The 22257-nt window shown below is 24.7% G+C and overlaps 1 protein-coding gene across 1 annotated transcript; it reads left to right on the plus strand.

Annotated features, from left to right (window-relative positions):
* Nucleotides 1–18319: 18319 nt before the first annotated feature.
* On the plus strand, nucleotides 18320–22255 carry OCT59_019758 (uncharacterized protein; the record flags this gene model as incomplete). Its single annotated transcript, XM_066143770.1, has 11 exons — nucleotides 18320–18746; nucleotides 18940–19009; nucleotides 19107–19189; nucleotides 19283–19542; nucleotides 19621–19746; nucleotides 19849–19940; nucleotides 20025–20292; nucleotides 20370–20597; nucleotides 20669–20956; nucleotides 21035–21098; nucleotides 21172–22255. 11 exons carry the CDS (start codon nucleotides 18320–18322, stop codon nucleotides 21423–21425), a joined length of 2160 nt encoding a protein of 719 aa, XP_066005490.1. The 3' UTR covers nucleotides 21426–22255.
* Nucleotides 22256–22257: the final 2 nt, after the last annotated feature.

Genomic DNA, 22257 nt, shown 5'->3' on the forward strand with positions numbered 1-22257 from the left:
AAAATTTTTCACTAATAGAAAATATTGTGAAAACATTTTTTATTAATTAATTTAATTAAAAAATTTTTATAAAAATGTTATGATTTGATAAAAAAATATTTTGCAATATTTTTTATATTGCAAAACTATTTCAATTATTAAAGGTATAGAAAATCACGTGATAATTTATTATAAAATATAAATCAATATGGCAAATCGTAACTCTAATTTCCTGTGTAATATAAACTTTCATAATACTTAACATAAAAGAATAAAACTTACATGGTTAGAAAGCTATGAACTAGAAGAATGTTATTTTGATTTAAAAAGTTATTATTACTTAATAACCTTTTTTGAAAACCTTCATATGAAATTGTGAATGAGCTTTTTTTTGCGAATGGGCAAATAGGAATTTTATTGGTTTCTCCAGTTACTGATGTCGATCGATTTATTAAAAGAACATACATGTAATACTTTGGTTTCTTTATTAAAAGCATTACAATTTCAAAATTTATTTCAAACTATTTTAAAGGAATAATTACTATATTTATTGTATAAAATTATTAATATTTATTATATAAATATTTTGCTTTTTATGCATTTAATAAGCTCTTTCTTTCGCTTCTTCTTTAAGTCTTATTGTAAAGATACTTATTAATAAAGTTCGTGCATTTTATAAAAAATAGTAAAGATTTTTGTTTTATATAGTCACAGTAAGGTAATAATTTCGTTCATATTCTTGCTTAAAATATACAATTAATAAGATCTTTAATTCTCTTTATACTATTTTTTATTCAAATAAATAAATAATTTTTTATACAACTTGTTTTAAATTGCTGATATAGAATTTGAAAAAGTTATTTAAACAACTCACGCTAATTTTAGCCAAAACTCTGAATTTTATTCTTAAGTCTTCCTTTAATATGCTTCTGGCTTTGTTACCATCATATCCTGCCTATCTCAAATTTGTTATATACAAAAAAAAGAGAAAATATATTAAAATACTTATTGCTAACTTATAGATCAGTGGGTTTGAGTTGATTTTTTACCTTATTTCTTCAAAAATTTTATTGATTCTCACTTTCAACTTGTATTAAACTTCATCTAATTTTGATCCCTTTTTCTTTTTCATTAAAAAAATTTCAATTAAAATAATTTTATACATATTTTGTTAAATTTCATTTAATATCATTCCTTATCTCATTGAACTTTTACTTTCATACATATTTTTTTTTTGTTAAATTTTATTTAAAATTTTGTTGATTCTCATATTTTATATTATTAAATTTCATCTGGCTTTACTCTCTTTCTCTCTTTTATTAAAAAGTTCAACTATAACCATTCTTCATACATATTTTTGTTAAATTTCATTTAATTTTATTTCTTGCCTTTTTTTCATAAAAATTTTATTATTACTTTCCAGCTTCCATATTTTTTTTACTAAACTAACAAATACTTTTTTGACTTGAGGTTATTTAAGCTTTTTCTTTATAATTTAAAAGAATAGGTAGGAATTGTTTAACAGTAAGTGTAATTAAGTAATTTTATATTACAGTCAGACCTCTATACAGTCAAACCTTTATATAACGATATGTTGGGACATATATGAAATTTTTAGAAAATATCGTTATATCAAAGTTATACCGATATTTATATGTCCTCACATATAGTGGGAAAATAAAATTTTATCGGTATAACAAGTTTTTAATAGTATATTGGTATATCGAATATCGGTATATCGAGGTTAGACTGTATACCGATACAATATATACCGATATTTGCTTATACCGATGATTTTTAATTTCCCCGTTTTTTATCTAATAAAAAACCTCGTTATACCGATTTTTTATATGATTTCACGATATAACGTTATTCGATACTATTTGTTTGTCCCTCATATAGTAACGTATATGTAGATCTGGTTTATATACCGATATATTAACTATTTACGGTTAGATCGCGTAAATGAAGTTACGCGATTTTCCCTTTTCTCAATGTCGGAAAAAAGAAAAGCCGTTCAAACTCTTTCACAGCCACGAAAAAGAGTGACTTTAACAAAAGCACAAAAGTATCAACTTTGCTTAGACTATCAGAAAAAACCACGACTTACCCAAGAACAACTTGCTATTCAATATGGCATTAAACAGAACACGGTTTCTGATATTTTGAAGAATAAAGATAAGTGATTACTTCTAGATTTAGACTCTGAGGAAGTAAAAACAAAGAGAAGGCCTGTGCAATTTCCAGGGAAGTGGAGGAAGGCTATGACACTATGGGTTACAAACACGCTTGAAGCAGATCTTGTTATTAATACTGATATTTTACGTGAAAAAGCAGAATTTTTTGCTAGGAGTTTTGAAGTTAATAATTTTAAAGCTTTTAATGGTTGGATTTCTAATTTTAAAAAACGTCATAACATGAAAGAATATGTTAAGTGAGGTGAAGCAGCAAGTGCTCCACTTGAAACTTTAAATGAAGAAAGACAAAAGTTGCGTGAAATAATTAAGGATTATGATTTAAATGATGTCTTTAATTGTGATGAGACAGGTAAATACTGAATTTTTCAGATTTTACATGCACTTATTTGTGTTGATATTTTTTTTTGTTATTTTAGGTTTATATTGGGATCTTGAACCTTCAAAAACTCTAGCAAGAGGTCCGCTCTCTGGAAAAAAGAAATCAAAAAAAAGAGTTACAATTCTTCTTACATGTAACGCAACTGGAACAGAGAAATTAATGCCATTTTTTATTCATACTTCTAAAAATCCACGAGCACTAAAAGGTAAAAAAAAAGATGATTTACCTGTTAATTATTATTGGAATAAAACAGCGTGGATGCAGGTCTCTATTTGGAACGATTATCTCAAAAAATTGGATACAAAAATGCGATTGCAAAATCGCAAAATTCTATTGCTGGTTGATAATGCTCCTGTGTATATTACAAATGAAAATACCCAATTAACAAATGTAACTCTACATTTTTTACCGCCAAATACTACTTCTCATTTGCAACCATGCGATGCAGAAATCATTAATTCCTTTAAGGTTAGCATTTTTTTTTTCTTTTATTATTTTTTAATGTTTTTACTTGTCTATTCGACAATTTTAGGCGAAGTATCGAAAACTCCTTGTAAAAAATAGGGTTGAAGCATATGAAATCTCACAGCAATTGAATAAAGGAGCCGATTCTTTAAATATTCATGATGCTATTGTTTTTTGTACAAATGCTTGGAATGCAGTAACACAAGAAACAATTTATAATTGTTGGAAGCATACAGGTATACTTCCATTAGTAAATCAAGAGAAAGTGAATGAAAGTGTTAATCAATTAGGAGAAGATAATAATCAAGTGGAACGGGAAGAAATACAATTTCTAATTGATCAACTCCCATTTGATGATCATATGGACGCGGATGAATTTATTCATATTGATGATCATCTAAAAAGTAATAAAGGGCTGACTGATAAAGAAATTATATCTTTAGTAAATTTAGATAAAAATGAACTAGAAGTTGAATCTGATGAAGAAATTCCATCGGTAATTTCAAAAGTTCAGACCTTAAATGATTTGGATGATCTTGTTATGTTTTTTAAATATTCATCATTAAATAATTCTATTAATCAAAGTGAATTAAATACATTACAAAAATTGAGACATGAAGTATTAAGATCACATATCACCGATTTAAAGCAGGCTACATTAGATAGCTATTTTACTTCTAATCCTAATAACGTAATTATATAATTGATATTTACTTCTAATCCCTAATGTAATACATAATTGATATAATTGATACAATTTTGTTAATAAATTTTTTGAATTTTATAAATATAGAATAAAGTTGCATGTTTATATATATTAAAATATTTATACCGATATTAATCACGTTACTTATAATAATATCGGTATACAAAATTTTTTTTATAAACCGATAATTTGATATACCAATGCTTTTTTCCCAAAACAGCAATATCAGTATATAGAGGTTTAACTGTATACTTATACAATCAATAAATTGCTATTGTTTATTATTAGTTATTTATTTGAAATAATATTATCTTTAAATATTAAAAGAACAATACTTTGAACTTATTTTTTATAGTTCAAAATTTTTTTACAATAGTAATATGATTATTGAATATGTATCATATTATTATATGTCAGTGAAAGAAAAACTCGATTTAAACCCTACTTTTGTGTACTGTACCGAGTTTTTGAAACCTCATGTGATCAAAATTATTTGCCACTGCACACTTATGAAAAATGATCGACATATACTATATTTTTAAGCAATTTAATAAAAAATAAATATATAATTATATTATTAATCATTTTTTAATTTTTATACTGATAAATATTTTTATATATAATAATAATAATAATTGGGGTCTTTGCAATAGAAAGGTACGAAATTCAAAAAAAATTAAAAATTGAATTAATATTAAATTTGCATTTATTTCAGTAAAAAAAACATAATTAGTATATAAAGTAAAATTAAAATTTTTTTTGAGTTTTGTACCTTTCTATTGCAAAGACCCAATTATGATAAACAATATGATTAATAAAATCTCTTTTATTTCTTCTTGTAGTTTTTTTTAATAAAATTTTACAACTTCTTTATTTGATCTATTAAATGCAAATAAGCAGACACTTAAACTAATATAAAGCTAATAAAAAAAAAAGAAATGGAAATTACAAACTTATTAATAAAAACAAATAAAGTTAATATTATATAAATTCCAATTTTACTATATACTTGAAGTTTAGGTTCATTTATTAGATTGCCTTTAATCCTTATAACTTATATTTTTATAATGAGTTTGAAAAAATGGGAAAGAGCAATTTTTAGAATATAAAGATGAAAATATACTTTATTCTGAAAAGCTGCACCTTGAATATTTCTTTACATTATATTTATTAAGACTGTATTCAATATTTATTTATATTAAAGCTTTGCATATATTAGATTAAATCAGATTACCTGATTAACCTAAACTAATATTTTTTTTTGGGTCAGTTCAGATTAAAGCTCTAAACAGTTCAGGCTAAACTGGGGAACTGATCTGAAACTGGCTCAAAATTCAGTTCAGTTCAGTTTGGGTATTAGAACTGAAAAACTGGCGGTTCAGTTCAGTTTAATCTGATTTTTTATAAAAATGTGAAAAATTGAATAGCCATCCATCTAGTGATATTACAAAGTCGAGTCATATATTATTGGATTCATCTCAATGAGATGCGTCAAATGGCGATAAGATCATGTCTCTAGCATCGATAGATCACACGTTAACCCATGTTAATGATTTATAAATAATTGGAATTAGAAAGCTATTGATCAGTACTAGAGACATGATCTTAGCACCATTCGACGCGTCTCAGTGAGACGAATCCAATGAATATAAATTCGTCCGTGTATGACCACTGGATGGCGAATAATTTCTAGTTTTGAATTTTTTAAAATTTTTGAGCGTTAAAAATTAAAAATTCCGATACATGAATTTATTCATCATCTAATGGTCATACAAATACGAATCAGGACTCATTAGATTCGTCTCGATGAGATGAGTCGAATGGTGGTCAGATCATGTCTCTAGCATCAATAGATCATAAGTTAATCCATGCTAAATGATTTATAAAAAATTGGCATTAGTAAGCTATCTATCATTGCTAGAGATGTGATCTTACCACCATTTGACTCGTCTCATTGAGATGAATCCAATGAGTCCTAATTCATATTTGTCTAACTATTGGACAATGAATAAATTCATGTATCGGAATTTTTAATTTTTAACATTCAAAAATTTTAAAAAAATGCGAAACTTGATATTATTCACCATATTCAGTGGTCGTACATAGACGAATTTATATTTATTGGATTCGTCTCACTGAGACGAGTCAAATGGTAGTAAGATCACGTCTCTACACCAATAGATGACTTGCTAATTCCAATTATTGATAAATCATTTAGCGTGAGTTAACTTGTGATCTATCAATGCTAAAGACATGATCTTACTACCATTCGATACATCTCATCGAGACTAATCCAATGATATATGACTTGACTTTGTATGATTACTAGATGAACAGCTATTCGATTTTTTGCATTTTTATAAAAATCGGATTAAACCAAACTGAACTGCCAGTTTTTCAGTTCAGTTCTTATGGATTTCAGCTCTAATTTGAACCGTCTATAATCCAGACCAAACTGACCCATTTGGAGCTTTAGTTCAGATTAGGTAACCTATTCTGACCTGACTCAACCTGTTAACTTGAAAGTATTCAGATTAATTTGAATTACTTTAAATAAAATATTTTTTTAAAGTAAATTATCTAAAAAAATATTTTTATAATGTTTTTATTAAAATTTCAAAAAAAAAATGTTGCAAACATTTTTTTAATTAAATTATTAAAAAAAAAATGGTTTGGCAACATTTTTTTACTTAATTATAAAAAAACATTGCAAAATATTTTTTTATTAAATATATAGTGGAATCTTTAAAAATTTTCAATTATAAATTTTACCTTAGATTTCCAGTAACTTATTTTATAAGTAAATAGGATCCTGTCAAATTGAGTACCCAGTTGACACTAACCTGGTCTGATGAATTTAATGATCTAACCTAAATATTTTGTGTCAATCTAATCTGTCAAATCAGATTGTAGAGCTTTAATTTATATCTTCTTACAAATAATATAATTATTAATTTATTTAATATTTAGTAGGAAATATTTGCAGTTATAAAGAAAAATATTATAAGAAGTTATAAAAAAAATATTATAAAAAAAAATTATAAAAAAAATAATGTAATACTTATATTTTAATTTTTAATAAATGATTTTTTTTAAAAAAAAATTTAGTATAGAGTAGTATTCTATATAGAATTATGGATTGAATCAAATTGAATTTGGTTAGATTTGAATTTTAATTTGATTAATTAAATCTAAAAATTTCAAATCTGAATTTGATTGAATTATTTAAATTTAATTCATGATTTAATTTGATTTCAATTTAATTTAATTTAAATTTGATTTGAATTTGATTTAAATAATTTGAATTTGACTTAATTCTGATTTAATTTAATTTAATTTGATTCAAATTTAATTTGAATTTGATTTATTTGATTTGAATAATTTAAATTTAATATTAAATTTATTTTTTAAATAAAATTATCTATTAGTTAAAATTTATATGCTATATTATCATAATTTATAAGCATTAATATTTCCTTTTTTAGATAAATAAGTAAAAATAAAAGTAGAAAAAAATTGGTGATATAATATTATAACACATGTAAAATCCTTTCAATTCATTATTATTATTGATTTTACAAAATATATTAATTAAATTCAAATTTGATTTAATTTGATTTAATTTGATTTAATTTAATTTAATTTAAATTTGATTTAATTAAATTAAATCACTTTAAAATTTAATTTGAATTTAATTCAAATTTAAATTTAAGATTCAGATTTAATAAATTATCAAATTGAATTAAATCAAATCTGAATTGAATTTAAATCAATTTAATTTGATTAAATCTTTTGCAAAATATTAGCATAGAATTCTAAATGGATTAGATCAAATTAGATTAATTGATAAACCTAACCTGAAATTTTTTTTCAAATTAAGTTAAATCAAATTATATTAGATTATTTATTTAATCTATTCTAAACTAAAACCTAAAAAATTTCAGAACTATTTTTATTAAAATATTAAAAAAAACAGAATTCTACAACTTATATTTAAGTTTGCTTAAATTTTATATTAAAATTTTTCAAAAATTATATATTAGCCCATACAAACTTGATTTTATGGTTTTCATAATATAAAAATTTTATCAATAATCCAGCAACCCGGCTTTTAATTTTTTTTTCAAAAATTTTATATGTGAAATTTTTTTTCAATTTTTAAAAAATTTTCACCCGGCATAGTAATAATATAAAAAAATTTTTTTTTAAGACTTAACAAAACTAACCCGGCCGGACTATGAAAACCATTTTTACTACTTTGTGTCACCTTAGAGATATTTTCAAAATTTCATTATTCTACATATCTCTATTTTTAATATAACTAGTAATCTGATTTTAATAAAATTTATATTATAGGCCGGTGTAAAAAGATTGGTACCTCACCCGAAAAGGAAAGGATTTTACACCAAGAAAAATACCGTATGACTAAAACAAAATGGGCTGAAAAAAATATATATATTACAATGACTTCGAATAAACATTTTTACTTATATTTTTTTACCCTACTATTGATAGTTTCTCTACAAAATGAAGCAATGCATCACTAACTGATAACGAAAAGTTGATGATAATTAATGTTTACAATTATTTTTCAGGGGCTAACTTTAAAAAGGAGGATCATCATCAGGTCACATTACGCAAGCGTGTTGCTGAGGTGTTTGGGCATAGGGGAAAGTACAGTTGGAAGGGTAGTTTCAAACTGGAAAAGCCATAGAGATGATACTTTTACACTACACAAAATGCTTAAATATCCTAAATTACAATTGAATGGTTAAATTCTTATGATATTGCTTTTTCTGATGAATTAAGAAAATCAGAACTTTTGCAGCTGGTTCAAATAAACAAAGAAAAGGTTCCATTTTCTTGTGTTAACATTGCAGAACAATATGAATATAAAGTTAAATTTACCCCTCCATACCATAATTGTGAACTCCAACCTATTAAAGGTGTTTAATCAGTTGTAAAGGGTAAAGTTGCATGCTCAAGTCCACACCCAAACCTTTTATTTATTAGAAATTCACTTTTAAATGTATTTAAAAAAAAATTTTCTTCAAAGGTTATTGTAGGACTTCGGGAAAGAGCTTTTAAAAATGTTAAGAAATATTTTGAATCTGATAAAAATATACAATTAATTGATGAAGAATTTGACGCTTATAGTAGTTCTGATGAGGATCACATGACATAACATAATATTTATATTGTATTTTTTCCAATACATACTGATAATATTAAATAAATAAAAAAAAATATTTATATAATAAAATTTTTTTTTATTGATGCAATGTTTGAGATACCAATCTTTTTGCACTGGCTCATATTGGATTTGTTTCAATAAGAGGATTCTAATTATAGTAAAATTATATTTATTTATGAATTATAGATTATATTATGACTTACAGACAGCTATTTCACTGATATGAAATTGATTGATATTACTTTACCAACTTCCATTTTGCCGATATAAAAAATCATCTAACTTCATTTTACTGAAATACCATTTTACCAACATGAAGATTATCTAACTTTTTATTTTACTGAAATTTATTTAAATAAATTTATCAGTTTGCTATGTCTTTATTGTGCTTTAATTTCAAGTGCTGAAAGTAAAATGAATAGACTATAAAATATATTAATACAGCAAGCGATCAAAAGTATATGGGCACCTTGTTTTACAAAATTATGTAGATTACCATATGGTCATATAATATAAATAACACATGATTTTGAATTTAGGATCATGATAAACAAATGCACTTAATTTTTCAAACTTTCCTTTTTTAGTTAATTTTTTATCAAACAATGGAATCATTTGCACTAAATTCATCAAAAACATTAAGATTAGGAATCTGGTTTTAAACTTATTGATGAAAATCTCTGGGTAGATATAAAAACAATTATTTATCCACTTCCTGACATATTTTACTATTATTTTAACTTGAAAAAAATAATAGAAAATGCACAAAAAAAATATTTCTTCAGAATATTCATTATAAAAAAATTAATCAATATGACGCATGGAAAATTGAAGTGATTATTACCATAAATTAAATTATTAGCACCTATATTTTTATATAATTCAATAAATGAAGATAAAATAAATATGTTTCTTTATATTTTTGGTTTTATTTTATATTATATGTATAAGAATTTTTTTAATTTGAGAGGTGTCTATATAATTATACATATATTGGGTATCTACAGTATATATTGGTAAATACCAATCAAACTTCAAGGGCTTAAATTTATAAATGAAGTTTTTTTAATTATTCCTTTATAATTTTTTCTCTATTTTTTCAAAAACACAAAAATAAAAATATATATATTATTGTTCATTAAAATAAAAAAACATATTTTGCTTTTTTATTATTAATACTTTAAAATGAATTATGAAGTATACAAATTGGTCAAATCCATATGTGGTAAATTAAAGATAATTGTATATAAATACTTATTAGTTAAAAATAAGAACCATGATGAAAAATATTACTGGTGTTGTGAATATAGACATATATATCACTGTAAAGGAAGAGTAACAATGATTTTAAATAGTTAAGAACATGAATTAATAAAGTTTATTGAACATAATTATGCTTCTAAAGTAAGCAGAGCAAATGTAGTATAAATATTTAATATAATAAAAAAGGCAGCATCTAGTACAAATGATCGACCAGTTCAAATAATTCAAGATACCGTAAGTAATACAATCGCACCTCCATAAGTGCACCCTCTATAAGTGCATTCCCTTCCTATATGTACACCATAGCTTGGTTCCAAGATAAGGATTTAGAGCTAAGTGCACACCTTCTATATTTTATACGTGTATGTAATTCTGAATTCTGGGTATATCAGAACACTTTTCATAAATGCATTCACATGACAATTATATAATATTGACCAATCATCGATAGCTGTTTGATTCTTTAAAATAAATAAATTTGACAATTTACTGTACATTTTTTCAAATAAAAAATATTTTTCAATATTTTTAATTTTATTATAATATTATTTTACATTACAGATCATTTTTGTATGTGCAATTTTTTCATTAAAATGAAAATATAAAATAAAAGTAAATTAAATAAATATTCTTTCTAATTACTAATATTGATTTTTCTATTAGCTGTTCTTTAAATGTACACTCTCCCTAACTGCATGTGCATGGCCAGATCCCAAGTACATACACTTATAGAGGTGTGACTGTATATCTCAAAATTCCTATTCTTTTCTGCCAAATAGACAAGTATTATATAAACAAATTAGTTGTGTAAAAGATAAAAATATGCCTCTATAGCCAAGATTATTGCAAAATATTAATATTTCTTTTAATTTGTACTTAACTATCAATAGCGATTAATTTTTGGTAAAGGAATTAGAAATAAAAAATGAAAAAATAATCATTTTTTGTATACCATCTAACCTTTAGCATTTATAGGAAGTGGATTACTAAATGATAGATAGTTTAAACAGTACTAACTCTATTTCTGCAGATATATACTATTCATATTCCAGTTAAAGATAAAGATAATGCATGTATTTTTCTCTAGTGTATACATTAATGATAAACAAAACAGAAGAAAGTTATAGGTGGTTATTTTAAAAATTAGTTAACTTGGGAGAAGAGGCTGAACAAAATTTAAGTCCATTTATGATTTTTATTAATTTTGAATAAGCAGCAATTAAAGCAGCTCGTTTTGAATTTTCTGAATCTATTAATAAAGGCTGTTTTTTTATTTATGTCAAAATATATAAAAGAAAATTTAAGCCATAGGATTGGTTACTAAATATGAAAATAATGAAAATTTTGGTCTCAAAATGTGCCATATCAAAGCCTTTCCATTTCTTCTACTTTCTGAAATCCCAAACTAAATGCTTTGATTAAATTAAGTCTCTTTTATCTTCAAATGCAAAAAAAATTATCCAATATTTTAAGAAAAATTATATTTATGGGAGAGTTTAAAGATAGCATAGAAATAATACTACACTTCAACACAAGTCAAAAAGTGAAAATTAGGCATCAATCAGTCACTAATCGATCACCGATTAGGCAGTTTGCTAACTTTTGATTCAGTGATCAGAAAAGGATGAAATATAGCTTATTGGAATCATCTCAATATGACGAATCTAATGGTAGTAAAATCACATTTTTAGGATTAATACTTGATGAGAAATTAAGTAAAATATAAAAATAAAAATATATCATTTATATTTTATTTAATTTTTTATTAACTATTAATCCTGAAAATGTGATTTTACTACCATTAGATTTGACTTGTTGAGACAATTCCAATGAAGCATATTTATCACTCTAATCACTGGATCAAAAGTTAGCAAACTGCTTGGTGGTGACTGATTGATGTCTGATTTTTTACTTTTCGACCTATGCGAGCTCCTCCATTATTTCTACCAGAGCTTTAGTTCGTGCATAAACTAATTGAACTTGATTATCTCACATAAAATTTAGTTGAAGAATAGCATTATCATTAAAATACATTAATTAGTAGAGCACATGTTGGAATATATACGATTGTAAAAGCAATGCATAAAGAATAACATGAAACAGAATTGTAAATAGAAAATATTATGTGTGAAAAATCCAGGCCATTCAAACGAAAAAATTACATCAATCATGAAAATCATATCTTATCAGTATTTAATGATTGATATAATCATTCTTTTGTTGATTTTCTAAGAGAAATCACTTATAATTATAAAGAAAATTTACTGCTTTTAAAAATTGTAAGCTTATTTACTTTCAAATTGCAATAATAAATTATTTAATAAATAATATTAATTTATTAAAGTTCTAAAATTTTTATTAAAAATTATAAAGAATTTTATATATATATATATTATAAAATTAAATTATAATTTTCAGTTGATATTGCTATATTGATCTATGTAGAGCTCCGAATGGTTCCAGTTTGAACCGGGAACCGATCCGAAACTGACCAAAAATTCGGTTCGGTTCTCGGTTCAGTTTTGGAACTGGAACCGTTCGGTTCGGTTCGGTTCTATTTTATTTTAAGAAAAAATGCGAAAATCGATATAACTCGGCAACTAGTGATCGTATAAAGACGTACAATAGCTCATTAGAATCGTCTCATCGAGACGCGTCGAATGGTGGTAAGATCATCTCTCTAGCGTCGATATATCACGAGATAATCAATGCTCAACATTTTTTATAAAACTAGCGATAGAATCATATCTATTGATCCTAGAGACATGATCTTGGTATCATTCGATAGGTCTTAATGAGATGAATCTAATGAGCCTTTTTATCATTTTTTATGATCACTACATAACGAGTTATCTTAATTTTCGCATTTTTTTAAATTTTCGAACGTCAAAAAATAAAAATTCCGATCTAAGATATAACCCATCATCTACTGATTGTATTAGAACAATCTTTAGCTCATTAGAACCGTCTCATCGAGATGAGTTGAATGACGTAAGATCATGTCTCTAGTATCGGTATATCATGAGATAAATCATGCTAAACAATTTAGAAAATCAGTATTAGAAAGGTATCTATCGATGCTAGAGACATGATCTTACTGTCATTCAACTCGTCTCGATGAGACGGTTCTAATGAGCTAAAGATTGTTCTAATACAATCAGTAGATAATGGGTTATATCTTAGATCGGAATTTTTATTTTTTGACGTTCGAAAATTTAAAAAATGCGAAAATTAAGATAACTCGTTATGTAATGATCATAAAAAAATGAAAAAAGGCTTATTAGATTCGTCTCATTAAGACCTATCGAATGATGCCAAGTTCATGTCTCTAGGATCAATAGATACGATTCTATCGCTAGTTTTATAAAAAATGTTTAGCGTTGATTATCTCGTGATATATCGACGCTAGAGCGATGATCTTACCACCATTCGACGCGTCTCTATGAGACGATTCTAATGAGCTATTGTACGTCTTTATACGATCACTAGTTGCTGAGTTATTTCGATTTTCGCATTTTTTTTAAAAATCGGATAGAACTGAACCGAACTGGATGGTTCCGGTTCGGTTTTCATTCGGTTTCGGTTCCAACCCGAACCGGAAAAAAACTGCACCGAACCGACCCATTCAGAGCTTTAGATCTATGTCAATTATATTAGTAAAATGGATAGAATTCATTGAATTAGTTTCAGAAAAATGGAATGTCAGTGAAATAGCAAGTTGGTAAAGAAAAATCAGTAAATTTTATGTTACTAATATCAGTAAAACAGGTGTCGGTAAAATGGGTGAATACGTAATTATATTAGTATTAATCAGTTTTTAAAAAAATAGTGCAAAATATTTTTTTTTTAATATAATATTACAAAAAAAATGTTTTTATTAAAATATTGAAATATAGTCTATATACTATCTATATAATGAAAAAAAACTGTTATATTTAGATTACTTGTATAAATAAATTTGAATTGTGTAATATTACTCTATTAGTATTTTATCACATAATATTTTACAAATATTTAAAAAAGAAAATTTTACTTTTCACAAAAATAAGGAATTTTAGTTTTACAAATATTTTTAAAAAAAAAAATTTTTACATTAATTATAATTCCAGCCAAAATTAAAATATTACTAAAACTGTTCTATTTAGCACTTTGTTATATGATATTATACAAATATTCAAAAAGAAATTTTTACTCTTATAATAAGAATGCCAGACTTTAATTTTACAAATATCTTAAAAAAAGAAATTTTATACTAATTATATAATTCTAACTAAGATTAAAAATATTATCACTTTTGCAAAGTAACAGATCATAATTAATAATATTATAAAAACAATATTTTTTATTAAGCAAAATATTTTTTTAATATAATATTATACCAATCAAAAAATATTAAATCAGAAATTTATCAGGAAAATCCAGTAATTCAAATTCTATTTAGTTGATCTTTATTTTTTTAATTTTCATCAATCAGGAAATCTGATTGCTATTAAAAAAAGAGAACATCTAGTTTTCAATTAAAATATTCAAATAGAATACAATTAGGTATTAATAATTACTAATACCGTATAGCGCTGCATACAGTACCCTCTTGTAATAGTATACCCTTCAAATAGTATTAGGGTATTATTCAAATTTACATTCGGGTATTTTTGAAAAATACCCCAGTACTAATCAAAATTCAATTTTAAATAGTACCCCAGATACTAATTATATCCTGACTTGAAAAACTAATCTAATTGTAATAAAATCAAATGTACTACCTTCCAATATATCCCTTTTAATAGTACCCTCCTCCTCCTATAGTATCCCTCTGGATATTATTCAATCTAAGCAGACTTTCTTAAATAGTACCAGAGGTACTATATGTAGCACTATATGGTAAGTATTTACTATTAGATATATTAGTAGTGTTGCTGCCTGAAATTTATTTAACCATAAAATTTAAAATCTGAAACTCAAAAACTTTATTTTTAATGAAAAAATTGGTAAATCTGAAATTTTTCTAAATTATAATTAGTTTCAAAAAAATATAAAAACAGTTTAGGCAATTAATTTTATTATAAAAATAGTTTCAAATTGAATTTTGACTAAACTAAAATTTTAAAAAAATAATTTTAGCAAGCATCTTTATAATAAATAAAAGTTATTGCATCAAATAATTTTTTTTTTATTAAATTTAAAAGTACAGTCAGCTCTTGATATACGTCTGGGCTGATTAGCCCTTTGTTATGAGAAAATTCGCTAATGCTATAACGAATTATTCGGTATAGCGGAAAAATTTGGTATAATGCGGTAAAATATAGAAAAATCAAATACATTTGTAAAATGTCAGATCATGGAGGCAAAGAAATTTCAAAGCATAAATCATTCATCTTTTGATAAATGAACTAAAATGGTAAAATTGCTTATTTGAGAAAAATTTCATGAAAACAACATCAAATTATCTATTATATTAAAATTTATCTTGCAAAAATCTTCGTTATATTAAAAAAAAATTGGTTTAAAAGAAATTCATTATAAAAAGAGTCATTTACATATGTAAAATCATAAATTTTTCTTCGTTTAACATTATAATACATTTTATTAGTAAAATTCAGTATAATAAATTTTTTTTCATATGACTAAATGTGTACCACACTAAAGATTTGTTATATCATAAAATTCATTATATCAAAATTCGCTATAGAAAGGGCTGACTGTATATTTTATTCAATATACAGTATTTTAAATTGCTAATAATTAAACATATTAATGATTTATATTATTTTTTAGAGTTTATAGTTTATTTTTTAAAAAAAAACGTGCTGACATTTTGCTACTTTATTTCTTTTAATATTAATCACATTGCTTAATTAAAGTATTTAACACATTAATGATTAATGCATTTCAGTTTTTAATTTCTTAAAGTTTAAAATATTTTCTTTTAACTTATTATTTATATTAAAAAAAAGAAACATTTTTTTAATATTGCCTGTTTTTTTTAAATTCTTAGTATAACAGTTTTGATAGATAATTAATAGACATTTATAATACAAGTCAATTTAAAAAGAGTAATTTCAAGAGTAAAAAATTTAATTTGGAATTGCAAAAAATTCCTAAGAATTGGAATTTTTTTTTGGAAAAAATACATAATTGTTATTTATATATATATTTCATAATTTATTACTTTGTAGATATAAAAATATTTGTTTATTAGTACAGTCAAACCTTGACATAGCGAACCCTTGATATAGTGAATTTTTCAGACAACTATAATAAATTTCCCCTTGCTATAACGAATTAACCAATCAAATCTCTTAAAATCTTCACTATAGCCCTATAGCGAAGTTAAAGTCTGGAACCTAGGGTTCGTTATAACAAGGGTTGACTGTATTTATTTTTTTACTTCTTTTTTTTTGCAAGGTAATGCAATTTGTGAGTTTATTAATTATATATAAAAATATAAAAGTACTTGTTATATAACTAATTTATTAAAACTTTAAACCAATTTTCCATTCATAAAATTGCTTCTATACCCTATTAATGAATAAATAGCATGGCAATAGTTTATTTATCTAATCCTTAAAATACTTATTTATTATTGGATAGTTAACATTTAAATTTTCTGTAAATTTGATTAAATTAGTATTTGCTAACTATTTATATATTTAAATTAATTTATATTTATAAATTTGTATTGCTCAAATATTTTAGTTATAATCTTAATTTAATATACATTGATTAAATGTTTAACAAATTTACAATTCAAGTAAAAGTTATAATTTCAAAAATTATGAAATGCTACTGAAATATATTCTATTAGTTATATTTTGCTAAACTTTTGCAAATTTTTTTAACTTTGTTTTAAAACTAATTATTTTATTTTCTAATTATTCAATTTCATTTGTATTTATAATTTAACAATTAACTGCTTTTTTAAACTGCTTTTTATTCTTTTTAATTTTAATTTACCTAGTTTAATAGCTAAAACTTCATTTATATTAACCAATTTTTTAATCAATTTTTCAGATAAATTTCTGTGTAGCATTTTTTCTCAGCATAAAAAAGAAAATATCTAATATTTAAGTAAAAATAGAATGCTATAATTAATATTAATATTATTAGTAAAATCTTATTACCATTTAATCTATTTTAATTAAAGTTTTCAATAAACTAATCATCAGATTCTAATTATTAAATATTGAAATATCCTTAAAATACTTTTATTAAATTTTAATAATTGTAAATAATTATTTAACCTATACAAATAAAAAAAAAATAATAATTATTTCAATTATTTTGACTTCTGGAAGGCTAAAGTCAAATTAATTTTAACTATTTCAACCATTTTAAAGGTCAAGATTAATCTAATTTTGGTTTCATATATATAGCATTTTATTACAGAATTAGTTTTGCTTAATTCTTTTTTTTTATTAAAGTAGTAGTTTCTTATTAGATTAGGCTTTACCTGCTTATTAGTCCTTTTATTATTATTTGTAATACTTTTATATATATTAATATTTAATAGTTGCATATACAACTCTTTTGTATATATAATAAAGCATTACAAATATTATTAGTACAAGAAAAAAAAAATGCAAATATGTTTTAGTAAAACAAAAGGAAATTATTACAATAATTCAAATTTACTTTTATATATTATATCAATTAAATTAAAAAAATGAAAAAAATATTATTTTTTTTGTGTTGCAAATAATTTTATTGCAATTGGATTTTACATTTTTACTTGTACAGTATTTATTGTATTGAAAATTATTTTTTTATTACGTATGGTAAATACAATTTTAAAATAAGGTTGGCCAGTTTAAATGATAAATTTAAGCCAATTGGCACTTGCAAGAAAAACAAGAATTAGTGACGTTTCTGTGACGTCATTTATGGTTTCTCAGTGAACATCAAAATATCGTACATGACAAACTGATGTGCCATCAAAAAAAATTCCGAAGTCTCTTTTATCAGTAACAATTTTGATATAAAGTCTCTATCACTTTTTTATTAGAACATTTTTGCATAACTTGTTTTACTAGTTGCTAGAGTGCGTGCGATCTACGTCGATTGACCGAAGTAAAGAACATTGTTAAAAATTTCTCAGCGTTCTTTGAATTCGATCTAAAAGCTTAAATTCCCTTATGATGAATGACTTGATACCTTTGGTCAATAAGCTCCAAGACGTTTTTAGCACGATTGGCAGTGATACTGTAGATCTTCCTCAAATCATTGTCGTTGGATCACAGTCGTCCGGAAAATCTTCAGTACTTGAGAACATTGTACAGCGAGATTTCTTACCTCGCGGTAATGGAATTGTTACTCGACGACCTTTAGTTCTTCAGCTTATTAATATTCAAAACACCGAAGAAGAGTATGGGGAATTTTTACATGCTCCAGATCAAAAATTTACTGATTTTGGTGAAATTAGGAGAGAAATCGAAACAGAAACTGCTAGAGTTGCTGGTCAAAATAAGGGAATATCAAGATCTCCAATTAATTTGAAAATTTATTCGCCTAATGTTCTTAATTTAACTTTGGTCGATCTTCCGGGATTAACAAAGGTTCAATATCGTTGCATGCAAAATTATATTTCTTGATATGAACTATTTTATCATTAATTTTTATATATTCTGCCATTATTCATGTAAACCTAGATTCCAATTGGTAATGTTTTCTTTCCTTTCCTTTCCTTTTCTTTTATTTAATGTTTTCAATTTTCCATTTCATAATATATTAGATGTTAAAATAATAATTTCTTTACTAGGTGACCAACCTACGGATATTGAAAAACAAACAAGAAGTTTAATCTATGAGTATATATCTAAACCGAATAGGTATGTTTTTAAGTTTCACAATAACTTTATGTTTTGACCGTTTATTTCAAATTTTTCTAATCACTTCTTTATTACTTTGATACTCAAAATTATATAGTATAATTTTAGCTGTCAGTCCGGCTAACGTTGATTTAGTAAATTCGGAAAGTTTAAAACTCGCAAAGCAAGTTGACCCGGAAGGTATTTTAATTCTCAATATAATCCTAAAACACGAATCTTTCTTTTATAGCCAATTATGAAAATATTAAAATCAATGTATTCGTTCCGATGTAGGAAAACGAACTATCGGAGTCTTAACAAAATTAGATCTTATGGACGCTGGTACAAATGCATTAGAAATTCTTACTGGCCGTGTTGTCCCTTTAAAGTTAGGTTTCATTGGAGTCGTTAATCGTAGTCAGCAAGATATTGTTGGTAACAAACCGATGGTTGAAGCATTGAAGGCCGAAGCTGAGTTTTTCAAACATCATCCAGCTTATAAAAACATTGCCTCGCGGTGTGGTACCCCATTCTTGGCTAAAACATTAAATAACGTAAAAAAGCTTTTTTTACCTTACTTGCTGTAAACTTTTAAATATGTATATAATTTTTTTTTTAAAAAATAAAAAAAGATTCTCATGAATCATATACGGGAACGATTACCAGATATGAAGACTCGAATTAATTCTCTAATCACACAAACTTCACAAGAACTTTTGTCATATGGAGACCCAACACTCGAAGGAAAATCAAATAGGGTAAGATAACTTTTTTAATAGTATATTATATACATTTCTTTCTATAAAAAAAACAAAACTTCAGCATACAATTTAACACAAAAAAAAATATCCTTTAAATAGGGTGCGTTGGTATTGAAGCTTCTTACCAAATTTGCGAATGATTTCGTTTCATCAATTGATGGAACCGCATCAGATATTTCTACTAAAGAATTGTATCCTTTTTCCTTGTAAAATGATCGATATTATTATTTCATTAGAAAAAAAACATATTTTATTCTTAATAGGACTTTTAATAGATGTGGCGGTGCTCGAATATATTATATTTTCAATAACGTATTTGGCGCAGCATTGGACTCAATTGCGCCTTGTGGGAATCTTACAACACAAGATATTCGAACAGCAATCCGTAATTCGACCGGTCCGCGTCCTTTTTTATTTGTCCCGGAAATTGCATTTGATCTTTTAGTCAAGCCTCAAATTCGGTTACTTGAACCACCCAGTTTGAGATGTGTTGAACTCGTATATGAAGAGTTATTGAAAATCTGTCATGGATGTGGAAGTCCGGTATGATTTATGAATAATTTTGGGCTAATATATATACGCACATACATATATAAATATTCTAGTTCGAATAATTTTAGGAATTGAGTCGTTATCCACGTTTGCAAGCTAGACTTCTTGAGGTCGTTTCAGATTTACTTCGTGAACAACAAGGCCCTACTTCCTCGTATGTTGAAAGTTTAATTAGCATTCAACGTGCTTATATAAATACCAATCATCCAGATTTTATTGGCGGTGGTGGTGCTATATCAGATCTTGTTAAGAAGAATGAAAAGAAGAGAAGAGAATTCGAAAAACTCAATAGAAGAGTAGGATAAATCAAATTTCATTTAGATATAATGTTAATCAAGATTATTAAATGTTATCTAAAATTTTATAGGCAAACAATTTTAGCAATAGTAGTATACATGCATCCGTAAATGGTATAAATAAAGATGAAATACATGATGGGTCATCAATTTCGGATAAAGAATCTAGCGGGACTAGAGATATGATTAGTCTACAAAATGGAATGAACTCTTCTTCATGGGCCCAACGCGAGTCATTTTTAACGTATTTCTTTGGAAGTGGAAATAAAACAGATAGAACTATTTTGCCTGATCAACCAGTACCAAGCAGAAATGGAAATTTTTCTAGAGATATTGAAGATTTAGATAAGCTAGAAAATGTAAGAGTAATAACTATCTTGAAAGGGTTTGTCTTATTTGAGTATTTAACTTAAAAATATATTTTTTTCTTTTTAAAGATGTCTTTAAATGAAGATACTCTTCATCTCACCGAACGGGAAGAAATGGAAACTCAATTAATACGTAATTATATTTTAATACATTATTTTCCTTGTATTTAAGAAGAGCTCTTTGTATTAAAAATTCATCTATATAGGTTCTCTTATTACATCATATTTCAACATTGTGCGTAAAACTATTCAAGATATTGTTCCGAAGGCTATTATGCATCTTTTGGTCAATCATTCTCGTGAATCGGTTCAGAATAGATTAGTTTCAGAATTATATAAGGAGGAATTATTTGCCGATTTGTTACAAGAAGACGAGAATTTGGCTAGTGAAAGACAAAAATGCAAAACTATGCTAGATGTTTACAGAAAAGCATTTGAAGTTATTAATGAGGCAATGTGAACATGAATAAGTATAGAGGATTATGGTGGACTATTCAAAAAGAATTAAATATTGTTTTCTTTTTATTAGTTATTAAACAATACTAGAATTTTATATTATTATTATTATTTTTTTTAAACATACATCTTGTGTAAATTTCATATATATAAAAAGAAAACGTGTGATTTATTATATTGTTTTTATTTAAAACCTTTTTGGAATGCTTTGATTTATTTATAAATAAATAAATGTACTAAGTTTAAAAAGGTCAAATCCTATAAATTAAATCACCCATCCATCCAAAATTTGAACATTTATAAAATTTTAAATTTTTCTAATCAGAAAATTAAAAGCTTTACTATACTAAATGAATATAATAAATAAATAATTTTTTTTTAAAAAAAAAATAAAAATAAAATAAGCAAAATATTAAAATTCGTGCTTCTTTTGTTGGTAAACCTAAAATTTTGATATTAATAATTTTCAAAAATAAAAAGAAAAAATATACAATGAAATGTATCATTAAAGTTTTGCTAAATAAAAAAAAGAGATACCTTTACTCCCCCAAAGAAATTTATGATAATACAAAGGAAAAAAGAATGATAGTACACTACAAATAAGTAAGTTATTTTTAAAATTGCAGATAAAATATATGCACTATATAAAAAAATGGTGAATTGATGATTTTTTTTTTGCCGACGTTCTTTTGATGATAACCTATCTATTTTATATTGTTGACTATATGCGCTAATAAAAGGATGGTAATATATTAAATGATGAAAGAAGTAAAATAATATATATATTGTCCGGGTTTTATGTAAAATGAATAAAAAACTGAAGTTTATTATTGCAA

Source organism: Rhizophagus irregularis, chromosome 29 (genome assembly GCF_026210795.1).
Source record: "Rhizophagus irregularis chromosome 29, complete sequence".
Taxonomy (NCBI): domain Eukaryota; kingdom Fungi; phylum Glomeromycota; class Glomeromycetes; order Glomerales; family Glomeraceae; genus Rhizophagus; species Rhizophagus irregularis.